Below are 12,958 nucleotides of genomic sequence, written 5' to 3' on the forward strand. Positions count from 1 at the left end.
TTTCGTGTAAGGACATCAGTAAGTTTTGCTTAAGGCCCACTCCAGTGGCCTCACTTTAATCTAATTCTAAGACGCCACTGCACAGAGCTTCAACATGTGCTTTAAATCAGAGTGTGGGATACAATTCAGATCAAAACACTGAATGTCTGCATTAGTGCAGATGTGGTAATGTTTACTATGCCATGTAATATTTATGTTTTTTGTTTGGTTTTTAAATTCAATTTCCATCTTATTTGTTAAGTAGATGTAGCACAAACTCATTTAACCCATAACAACTTGAAGGCTGTTTACAGTTTGATTTTACTTGAATAAATTAACAATGATGCATGGATTTTCAGATACCTATAGTCAATTATTTCCAAACATGTTATAACTATTTGTATAGAAGCAATTACAGCATATGCTCAGTGTAATAGAGGCAGAATAAGTATGTCTATAATGCTTAGGAGAATGGGTTCTGGAGTTTGTGTCTTACTTGCATGACACCATGTACAAAAATAACTACTTATAAGTTGAATGACCTCAGGAAAGTTATAGGACTTCACCAAACCACAGTTCCCTGCAAAAATAATCTAATTATATAAATCCATTGCATTTATTGTCTTATCTGTTAAGTGTATAATACACGTTAACAAATTTTATATTTCCTTGAAAAGTATATTAGCAAATCATATTTGTGTACTATAATTTTTTAATTTTATTTTATGTGTCTCTGGAGCCTGCAGAGGCCAGAAGAAGCTGTTCTCATTCTTGCTGACAGAACACACAAAAACTACATCCATAAATACATGGTGTTCTTTTACATCTATTCACTGCATGTGTAGTGTTTCAGAATGAATATGTTATGTTTATTAGTGTTCTTTGTCTTAAGGAGGATAGCTCCAAAAAATCTTTTGTTTCAGATTGTTAGAATAAATCCTAGTAGTAATTGGAATTTACAACATTTTAACATGGTAGACACTGAAGGGATTGAAGCAATAGTAACTGTAGGGAGAAACTGGATGTTGTATTTAAAGGCAAATCATGCAACCTCATATGTAATATTTAATGCATTATAAATTAGACATTGAAGCTGGGCAGTGGTGGCTCATGCCCTTAACCTCAGCACTCGGGAGGTAGAGGCAAGCAGATCTCTGTAAGTTCGAGGCCAGTCTGGGCTACAGAGTGAGTTCCAAGAAAGGCTCCAAAACTACACAGAGAAACCCTGTCTCAAAAAAACAAAAACAAAAACAAACAAACAAAAAAAAACTAGACATTGAGTTTTTCCTGTTTTCTTAACCTTAATCTAATAAAAGCAATAATTATGTCTATAAATAGCTGTCTATATACTCACTGAACAAACAATAACCTCATTCTATTCTTAGATGCAAATAGATTCTTATCTCTTTCATTCTAAGTCTTTCCAGGTAAACAGACAGGAATTCTCTAAGAGGGAGTGAAGTGGATTGTTAATTAAGCATTCTGAGATAACAAGTTCAGTAAAGGCTGTCTTCCAGTATGTATCTTTTCCAAAGAAGTATCAAGACATAAAACAGATAGAGGTAATAATAGAATTCTAGGAGGAAGGAATTAAAAGTAAGAAAATAAATATTTTATTTTATCTTCTAAGATAGTCTAAGAAATATAGATACTCCTCAAATAATAAATTTTGGGGTCCAAAGAAATTCATAAACTGTTGAGAATACTGTACTTAAAAAGTGGAACTCAAACAAACACTGTCAACAAAGCCAGGAACATATTATGAGATAGGTCATGGTCTCTAGAAAGAAACCTACTACTATTATTCTGCTATATGGTCATTGCATTACAATTCCTGACAATGGATCACTGTACCACAGATTAATGCATTGATCAACCCTCTTCAGAGAAGTTTTTCCCCCTAGTGGATGACAATGAATGAAAATATTCACACCTGGACAGTTTTCAGAGAATAAGAGCTTTTGAATGCTCAGACAGAATGATGTTCATATCACACCACACCCTTAATCTCAGGGATCTGTGAAGAGGAGAAGGTGCAAAGATTGTAAGAGCTGGAGGTTCTGGATGACTTCAAGAAAACAATGTTTTCCAGACACAACAGAGTAGCTGTGCATACAAAAGCGCAGAGACTGTGAGTTCATATTGTGATTGCACAAGACCCATACAAACTCAAGCTGGACAAAATCCCAGCATGGAGGAGGGGAGAGGGAAAGAATCCCCACTCCTACAATTGTTTGCATTTGATAGCTTTGGGTGAAGGAAAGTCATTTTTCATTAGTAATGTAACAACAAGGATATGGCCCACACTCCCAGACACAAGCACAATGCCTAGAAGTAATTGACCAACACAAACAGGACTCAATGAGCTTAAAAAAGAAATAGAGAGATGGAGGGATGAAGATAGATGGATGAAGAGGTGGGTAGAATGTGGAAGGAGTTGATGAAGGGATGAATATGATTAAAATACATTGTATAAGATTCTCAAAGAATTAATAAAAATATCATTTTAAAAATATGGAAGATAGTAAGTAGTAAAGATTGTACAGCAGTGTGCAGGTACTTAATGTCCCCTAACTCACCATTTACAACGGCTAGTAAATTTTGTTATGCCTATTTTTGTTGTAGGATAATCTTTTTGTGCACTGTGAAGATGTGTCTCTGCCAAGGCACCTTCTGATTGGATTAATAAAGAGCTGAATGGCCAATGGCTAGGCAAGAAGGGATATGTGGGACTTCTGGGGAGAGAGAGGAACTTGGGGGAAGGAGTCAAAGAAACAGAAATTTGCCAGCCAGACACAAAGGAAGTGGGACCCACAGTACTGAGCAGAGGTAACAAGCCATGTGGCAGAAGGTAGATTAATATAAATGGGTTGATTTAAGTTTTAAGTGCTAGCCTAAGCTAAGGCCCAAGTTTTCATAATCAATAATAAATCACTGTGTCATTATTTGGTAGCTGGCAGTTCAAAGAAAGTCCAGCTACATATTTTACCACCAAAAATACATTTAACACTTCTAACCTACTACGCATCATTACCCTAGCCCATCTTAAATGTTCTTAGAGTTCTTCCATTACACTATTATGGGAAAATAACCTAATAGCATACCTGTTTAACAATGAAGCAGTCAGTATCCCCAGTAGTGTACTCAACAGTCTACTCAAAGTACAAGCTGATTGGCTGCAAAATTTTAGTCCATTTTACAGCTGAAAACTGCAAGTCAAAACTCTTAAGTTGGGGGAAGACCTTTACACTTGTGCTGTTTTGTTTTTTTTTTGTTTTTTTTTTTTGGTTTGATTTTTGCCAACTTGCCACAAGCTACAATTGTCTAAGAAAAAGGAACCTTAAATAAGGGATTGCCTCTATCAGACTACCTATGAGAAAGTCTGTGGGACCATTTTCTTGATTAATGATTGATGTGGGGAGCCTAATCAATGTGGACAGTGCCACCCCTGGGCAGGAAGTTCAGGGTGGTATATGAAAGGAGGCTAAGGAAGCCTCAGACAGCCAATCAGTAAGCAATATTCTTCCATGGGCCCTGCTTCAGTTCCTCCTTCCACATTCCAATGCTGACTTTCATTCACGATGGTCAGCAATGGGGCATGTAAGCTGAATGACTCTTCTGTCTAGGTTGGTTTTGGTCTTAGGGTTTTTTTTTTCTCATAGCAACAGAAAGCAAACCAGGACAATGTTCTTCATCATCATCTATTTGACTATTGAGATATAGATATAGATATAGATATAGATATAGATCTATAGATATTGTGTGTGTGTGTGTGTGTGTGTGTGTGTGTGTGTGTGTGTAAAGAAAATCATAGAGAATCAACAGGAAAGGCAAATCAACATAATATTAAACAAAAGACAGTTGTAGAGCTCAGGAGTTACACAAGATCATAGCTTTTTGGGGTTTTTTGTTGTTGTTGTTGTTGTTTTTGTTTTTGTTTTTTAATTAACCACCAGAAACATCAAGGAGCTCAATGCATAGGAAAAGAGAAAACTAACTTTGATGTTTAGAAATATCCTTTGTTTTGGGGAACATTGCTGGTCTATGAAAATACTGCCTATTTTTTTTCTTCTTTGTCAGTACCTCTCACATGGGTTCAGATTTGAATCTGACAAATGAACAAGATTGGAAAGTTCATAGCTTTTTACTATCTAATCCTTTTCCTTTCTAGAAAGAGGAAATAGAGTTCTATATCTTTGATGAGTAAACTGAATGTTCAGAAAACAAGGACATGAATCTAAGAGATATTCTCTCATAGTCTAGCAATAATCTAAGCCCAACTCCAATCTCATTCATTTGAATTTAACAACTGTGGTTTTAAGAAACAAAGAGTGATTGACAGAGCATGTGATTAATCCTTTCCAGATTTGCAACGTTCCTGATGTGAACTGGAGGGAAAGCCCTGATGGCATAGGCAGCTAATGGGATCTTTCAATATTGGGGGAACTGGGTGTTCTTCCCCTGGGAGTGGAAGCTCTGGCTGTCAGTGAGGAGCACTTTGCCAGGAGGGAGGAATCCACCTCTTTCATGTTTCCTCATAGCAGAGATTCTTCAAAGAGAGACTCACCTGTTGGTTCTTTTGTTCCTCCTTGGCTCTATATCCACCCGTGAGAATAGTATTCACCTTGTCTACAGTCGGCATCATCAAGTCATTTTACACAGTTACTAATTCTGTTGTGAAGTACTAACTTGCCCACTATCAAGCTGAGAGGGTTTCATGTGGCCTGACTGGGCAAATGCAAAATAAAATACATTACGATGTGTACATGAATATTTAAGAGGCTTTTATAGACACAAGGATTTTCCTATGAACAAAATTATGAAATGAAAAGATTTTTATTTTAACTTTGGAATATAGATGCTCAGTAAACTTGCAACTGTTGTGGAGATCCAGATTCAAGCAGGTTGACTTTTCTGAAGAACTTAAATTATCTAGTCCAGGCACAGTACTGGGAGACCAGCTATCAGTAGCTGTAAAGCTCACCACATATTCTTGGTATTGCTAGAGTTGTAAAGTTACATACGTATACAATCACAACACCTGGGTAACATTGGAGCCTTGCAATGCAATCTTACAGCCCATGCATTATTTACTCTGCTTTACATGTTAGGAAACTGAGTCTCAGAGGAAGGAAGTGACTTGCCCAAGGCAGCATAGTAACTGGTGAGTCAAGTTTTGGACCCAGAGAGACCTTGTTCCAAAGCTAGTTCATTTCCATTATGCTATAGTCACAGAGACAGGAATAGCAACAGACTGCCTGTCTCCCTGGTCCGTTTTCCTTGCACTAAGTTGTGACAGACTCTGGGTTTTGAACTTATAACAGCAATGCATAGACCTTGCTCTCCATGCTCACTACTTTTCATGGACACTGAAATGTGAGAAAAGTATTACAAAATTAGTAGTTTATGGTTGTTTATGTGTAATAAATTATTTATTTATTATGAGAGAAAAGAAAAGGGAGGAAAATCTAATTTTGATATTGCTGAGATTATAACAAGTTCTTTCATTTCAGGACTTTCTTCTTCTATGTATGTGGGGACCCTGAGAACTACTGAAATCAAACTATTTGGTTGTAGCTTCAGATTCTTTTTTTTATTATTATTTAGAGATTTTTCTATTCATTTTACATACCAACCACAGACTCCCCTTTCCTCCCTCCTCCCGACCCCAAGCCTTCCCTACCAACCAACCCCCCCATTCCCACCTCCTCCAAGGCAAGCTCTCCCATGGGGAGTCAGCAGAGCCTGGTACATTCAGCTAGGGCAGGTCCAAGCACCTCCTCCATGCACCAAGGCTGCACAAAGTATCCCACCATAGGCACTGGGCTCCAAAAATCCGGCTCATGAGATTTTTCTAAAATTTATTCTTCTCTTATACTATATATATCCCAATGTCAGTCTCTCCTCCCTCCCTCCCTCCTCCCAGTACCCTCTCCACCAGATCCAGTCCTCTTCCATTTCCCTTCAGAAAAGAGCAGGTCTCATAGGGATATCAACTGAACACAGCATAACAAGATGCAATAAGACGAATCACAAACCCTAGTATCAAGGTTGGACAAGGCAACCCACTAGGAGGGAAAGCTTCCCACAAGCAGGTAAAAGAGTAACAGATACCCCTACTCCCATTGTTAGGAGTCCAATGAAAACTCCCAATATCCTTTAGGTGGGAAATCTAAGCCAACAGATCAACAGAAAGATGATCTGGCTTACAGAATGTACTCCTTGTAGAATAGGAAAAACAAATCAACAATGTATTAGAAAAAGGTCACATTTATGTATTTATAATCTTTAATAACTTACTATTTTTTTCTTTGCAGAAAGGCCAAGTAACAATAGAATAAATTTAATTTAGTAGAAACAGAATAATTTAGATATGTATGGGCTATAGAAAGTTTAATCCTGAATCTCTAATATTTAGGAGGAGCACAGTATTTGGCTAAGATAAATTATTCTTTTGATTGAGAATTATTTTTGTGGTTCTAGGTAGGTATGAAATTCAGCATCTCTCATATGTTGAACAAGCACTATATGAAATTCAGCATCTCTCATATGTTGAACAAGAATTATATCAGTAGCCCAAGAGAAGTTTTAAAAAGTCGTTATGTACAAGACATATTTTCACAAAGTCTCTGCTTTACCTGTGTGTGGAGTGGAAAGAATCCCAACTTTGTAGTTCCTATATAGCCAGTAAGTCCTACTTCAGAATATCTACCAATAGAATCAATGGGAATCCTAGGTTCTCTCAGTATACACAACTTTCCTCAGATGTGGAAACCTTTACATTTTTCCTGATGGGTAGGACAACCAATCTGTCTACTTTTTCCTTTCCTTTTCACTTAGGAAGGGAGGTCAGTTTGATGAGGAGGTAGTATTCCTGGCATCACAGGGGAGCTCACATAGGATTAGAAATTGTAGGCTGTAGGTAGGGTCCTTTCTCTAGCCTTCTGGGTTGGGTATCCTGAAAACATATGACTGTTTTAGAATTAGGCATTATCTGCTTGAATCTGATACTATGGCAGGACCTTACAAGATGGAAACTAAACTGATGTTGTCTGAGGAGTCTAACATGAGCCTGAACAACTGGTTCTGTGTGTGTGTGTCACCAGGATGTATAAAAGTGAGCTGCAGCTCACATGCTCAGTCCTAGATCACCAGCTGAGCAATGCACAGAGCAGACCTGTAACCGACTTACATCATCTTCAGCATGAAGACAGCCACAGTGCTAGTGCTTCTGACCCTGGCTCTTTATCTCACACAAGGTGAGCAATTTGAACACATTTGAAGTTTCTTGCCATACATCTCAGACCCTGGGGAAGGGACTTTTCTCCCCCACCCCTCACTTAGAAAAAAAATATTCTAATATATTTATGTATATAACATGCATATATATAAAATGTTAAAACCTTGAACTATCTTTAAAAATGAAAGTAATTTGAGAACAATTGAACTTCTATCTATGAGAAACCATTCTAATAATTTCATACTACTTCTGAAAAGTCAACAGATTATTCTGTTTCTTTTCTTCACCAAGTATCCAGTTTATACTACCTATAGATATAAGACACTTAAAACTGGCATGTATTACTATGTATATTTTAATCATATGTTAAATATAATTTAATTATAGTGACTGTTCCTGTTTTAAAACAATATGATTTATGTATTTATCTTTCTTTTCTTCACCAAGTATCTAGTTTATACTACCTATAGATATAAGACACTTAAAACTGACATGTAATTACTATGTATATTTTAATCATATGTTAATTATAATTTAATTATAGTGACTGTTCCTGTTTTAAAACAATATGATTTATGTATTTATCTTATCTTAAAATTCAAAATGAATTGAAAATATTGTTCCTGAAGAATAAAGGACTTTTGTGAGAGCTACAAAATAAATTTCCTAACTTTGTGTTTAATTGTTGGGGTGGCATGGGCTACATAGATTTATCTTTCTCTGACTAGTTCCCTTTAAAACACTGAACCTCAGATATAAAGCTATTGAGATCATTATACACAAATGATGTCATTTCCTAAAATAAATATATAGGTATAAGAGAGTAAGTCAATGAGAGTGTAATAGTCTGTGACTTTAATTAATCTTAATTTCTTATAGATCTCTGATTTTTGCCTCTGTAATAATGAAGTAGAATAGCCAGAGTTCAGAAAATGAAATTTCATATATATATATATATATATATATATATATATATATATATAAATTTAAACTTCATATCATCTGGGTATTTTAAGTTATATTCAAATTATTTGTGTATTTGACATATGCACTATATTATCATCTATCAAAGTAGAATGCTGTGCTTCACTCTGCAATGAGTTTTTAGGAAGTAGATAATCTGGTAGGTTTAGAGACCACGGGAGCATTTTTTTCCAAAGTAGATGGACTTTCCTAAGTGATTGGGCCTTTGTGACTGTGCCATCATTTGATTTGCCACCACAAATCTTAATACATTCAAGATGATTTGTGGTTTTAAAATACATTGCCAGTAAAGCAATGAGAGGCTTGCATTGAGTGAATCCTATGTCTAATTTATTAAATAGTTTACATCCTCTTAACTTTGGTTTCTGCATTTTTGTCTCAGATGCTGCCAGTGGGAATACAATTCAGGTCAGTCTTGCTTTTTTTCATTGAACTCACTCCAAGTTTCCAAAAGAAAAATAATTTGTGGCTAACACCTTCATGGTAGTAACACAGAGAATATACTGACAGGTACTAATAACTTTTGTTAAAGACACAGAAACAAGTCTTTATGGATCAAACATGAGTACTTCTCTCTCTGTCTCTTTCTCTGTCTCTCTGTCCCTGTTTCTCTTTCTTTCTCAATGTATTATTGATGTAAGGTGTTTGCAAGGCACAATCTGTCATGCTAAAATAGTACTTTAAAACTCCATAGACAACTCCATAGATATAAAAAAACAAACCAAGAAATTACTATTTTTCCATTCAACAGGTGAAGAAGCCAGGATAAAACATGAATTTTTCTGGTAATCATTATGCAAAGAAAGATGTATCTGTAGACATTACATAGTCATCACACACACACACACACACACACACACACACACACACCCCATATATATATAATTAAATACATATTTATTTAATATCTATTATATTTCTGATCTTATTTGAAATGCCAGGATATTCTAAAGTAAACAAAGGATGTAACATTCATGCCTTCTGAAACTTTAGTTTTTGTGACAGTAAACAAAGGAATAGGCAAATTACAAAAATATTTGACACATCCAATAATAATGCTAGGAAGGAAAAAAGAGTCAGATATAGAATATTCCAGGAACTAGATGGATGTCTCCATTTCTGAATGGGATAAACATATAGAGTTTTCTATGGTGGGAAAACATGGGAACAAGGATTGAAAACCAAGGGAGATCTTGGCAGCTTACAACAGCCCAGGTAGAAGCACCTGTGAGGGCAGAACCCTAGATACAGGAAGGTATTCAACTGCCTATGACAGGCCTGTTATTGAAAAATAAAAGAATCATCTTGTATAGAAATACATTTTATATCTGTTTGAAAGATAATTGAAAAGGCTATGTCTTTGTCATGTACATATTTTATTTTTATCCACAGGCTGCTATGTATGCCATTGGTGTATCATTTAAAACAACATTGCTGGTGTAGCAAAATTTGCTACATCTCTCCAAGGCCATGAATACTAAATAAAGATATGAAGCAGCTTTTCTTTAGACCAAACTTCTTTAAAGACATAATTAAAATATTTGTATCTTACTGTAACTTTTTTTTAAGAAAAGAAACATTGTCACATAAATATCCTACAGTATTTCACTATATAGAGCCTCTATTATTTCACACAAGTTTGGCTAATAAATGAGAGTTCAATAAAACATGGCAGAGTCTTGGTTTTAGAGAACTGGACACATGTTGAAATCTCAGATCCCAGGCAATTGTTGAAAATTCTTGCATTGAATTTCTTTCATATCATTAAATTCTACTGTACTGAATATTTTCTTGAAAACCACAGGTATATTGACATAAAAGGCAAGATGCACACAAGAAAACAGTCATCACTCTGGGAAAGTTTCCAAGAATACTCTTTGGATACTGTCCCCCAAAAGAAAACTATTCATGATGCTGGGATGTCTGCTACTCTCCTGAAAATTCATTAACTTGAGGTCTTAGCAATATAGTATCCTGTTGAATAATTTAAACATAGGCCAGCACACCATGGACTAGCACTGTCACCACCAGAAAGGAGCTTACATAGAGGCTGCAATCTGTCAGCAGAGAAGGGTCATTATAAAGCCAAAACAAATTGGTTAGCATTGTAATGTGAAAACAGGAGCAAGGCCAGCTCCTGGAGGATTTGATTACAAGGTATGTGGACGGACAGAAGACAACAACAGGAGCACGTGACCTGAGGTGGAGGAGGCAGTGTTTTTCTGAGATGTGGAAATGGAGAGCAACTTTAGTGAAACAAAAGCAAGCTGATGGCTTGGAGTTATGCTGCAGAATCATCTCCCATGGCTCTGAGGGATGACGTCTCAGTCTAGATGCTCCAGGGTCAATCTACTGTTCTTTGATCATTTTAGGGACACTCAGTTTTCCCTAGAGAGAAACATGTCTAGTGCTGTCCATTTCTACGGTCTTTCACTGCATCCCAGGAAACTGTGCTGGGGTATTCAAACCTCAGAAAACCACCAGGGATCCATCTCTGAGCACGCTGAATGCTGTGAGCAAGTTTCTTAACTCACTCCCTAAACCTCTGGCTCCCATTGGTTTTGTTGTTGTTGATGATGTTGCTGTATTTAAAGCTGGATCTCATAAGGAATTACATCTGACTGTGACATTATGAAGTTTGACTGTCCAGTCAGAACTGCTCTGGGTTGATGCTGTTTTTTTATGATTTAACTATTAAAATTATTTAGAGTTTCATTCTAGTATTATCATGACTCTTTTTTTGTAAACATGTTGCCCAATATCTACCTCATAAGAGTTGTTTTATTGCAAAGATACTAGGCTATATAGCCTTTCTGTTATAAGGTTTTGAAAGCTCTATAGAGCCATTTACAATCTAGGAAGTAAGCTTCTAAACTGGCATAAAACATCAAAGAACCAGATACCAAATCTCAAGATGGCCACTTCCTAGTCTGTTACCATAAATTGCTACTTTGTCTCTCTGAGAGATCACTGAGCAGTGATAACAGTCCAAGATGATTTAGCAGGTGACCTTTAGCAAGTCGTCCCCGTGATGGACTGGTAGCTGATACCCCTTTTAACGCCTTACTAATCATTCTGTAGGTAGTTGCAACTTCCAAACATATTTAAGAAGCTGGATTAGATACAGTGGTGCCCATTAGTCTCTATGAGCTACTCAGACCAGCATCCTTCCTCTACTTTACTAAGTATTATCATATTGAATTTAACAGTAATCTCATAATGAATGATTGTTGATGGACTGAATTATTGTAAAGCTTTTGTAGAGTCCACAGATTCCTATGATCAGTTCTGTGAAAGAGATATGTTTGATAGGTGTAACTAAAGTTTTATTACTTGTCTTCTGATGGAAGCATCTAGGAGCAGGGTTTGTTTTTTCAGGAAATCTAAAGAAAGCATTAACCTTAGATTTGGCAAGTTTGATCTAAGGGTCTAGTAAACATTCCCTGTTAGTAATGAAGATAGCATTTTGAATCACTGCTCACTTCCACAGCACAAATGCACTGTTGATTTTCAAATGTACTTCAGTCTTAGGAAAGGCAAAGTGACACAGAGAGCAGGTTGTCAATTAAACATACTGAGCACAGGAATGAAAACAGATTCTCTTTATTTAAGAGACTTTTCCACTATTCTTTAGTGTTGGTTTTAAAATTCAAAATGGTCTCCACGCACCCTTTTAAATGTGGTAAATAGGGACCATTGACATTTACCAAAAGGAAGTCCAAATCAAGAAGATCACAACATGTCTTTGAGGATGTTGCACAGGTAATAGTAGTACTTGAAGTGTGCCAAAGGTTAAAATGGGATTCCAAGTACCTTAGCCTATCCTAAGCCTTTGGGAGAAGAGTCCTGAGTCTTCAGCCTGATTAGCTCTGAAGTGAGTCAGCCTCTAACACAAGGCCAATGGTGTGCCAAAGGATATGGAATTTGTTCAGAGAATGAATCATTATAGAAGCTTGTCATCCAAATATGAAGGAACATTTTGTAAACATTTAATAACTGCTAATATTGCTATGAGAAATGCAGTATACACTTCAGAGTATATGACAGGGCCCCTTGGTAGTGTCCAGTGCTCATACACTGAGTCTCAGTTTTTTAGTAATTCTCTCACATTCTAGTAGCTTTTTACTGTTGTTTCACTGTGCACTAGCATTTAATATATCAGCTTAGCTCATTATTATTATAATAGCCAGTGTCACCATAACAGTAGTAACAAAGGAAGACATTTTACTAATTGAGTATTTATAACATGTCAACGATTCTGTGAGGTCACTAGTGTAACCACAGAAGATCAAGGAGGATCCTTTGCCTCCATACATTTTTCTGTTTAATCAATTATATTAGATAAGTGTTTATTAGGTGAGTTTACTGCTTTTAATGGATAAGCCAGAATCATTATTTTTGTGTTGTTTGAACTGACTGCATGGCTTTTTTTACATAGGCATAGTGCTATTGAACAATGTTATTTTATGAAGTTCTTAAATGATATAACTATATTTTTCCAGGGTGTATGTAGAAAACTTCGAGCATTGATGGAAATTAATAAGCAGTTGTGTTCCGAAGACAACGAACATATGCCAAACCCCAATGACAATAACAATGAGCTATGTATCTTGTGCAAACGGATACTGTGAGTAAAATCTTTTGCCTTCCACTTGTTCAAATCACCAGCTAGGCTCTGAAATGATGGGGGTATGACAGTGGTCTGTTTGTAATTTTTCTTCAACTCAATTTTCTTTTCAAGCTAGAAGAGTAAAC

The 12,958-nt window shown here is 36.2% G+C and overlaps 1 protein-coding gene across 1 annotated transcript in view; it reads left to right on the top strand.

Annotated features, from left to right (window-relative positions):
• The window catches only part of Spink5 (serine peptidase inhibitor Kazal type 5), a 75,329-nt gene that overhangs the window by 8,361 nt on the left and 54,010 nt on the right, over positions 1-12,958 (top strand). Inside the window, exons 2-3 of the mRNA XM_059246735.1 lie at positions 8,586-8,611; positions 12,706-12,830. Coding sequence (XP_059102718.1) covers positions 8,586-8,611; positions 12,706-12,830 — 151 coding nt within the window. The remainder of the gene's footprint in view (positions 1-8,585; positions 8,612-12,705; positions 12,831-12,958) is intronic.

The sequence above is a fragment of the Peromyscus eremicus genome, chromosome 19, assembly GCF_949786415.1.
Source record: "Peromyscus eremicus chromosome 19, PerEre_H2_v1, whole genome shotgun sequence".
NCBI classification, from domain to species: Eukaryota; Metazoa; Chordata; class Mammalia; order Rodentia; family Cricetidae; genus Peromyscus; species Peromyscus eremicus.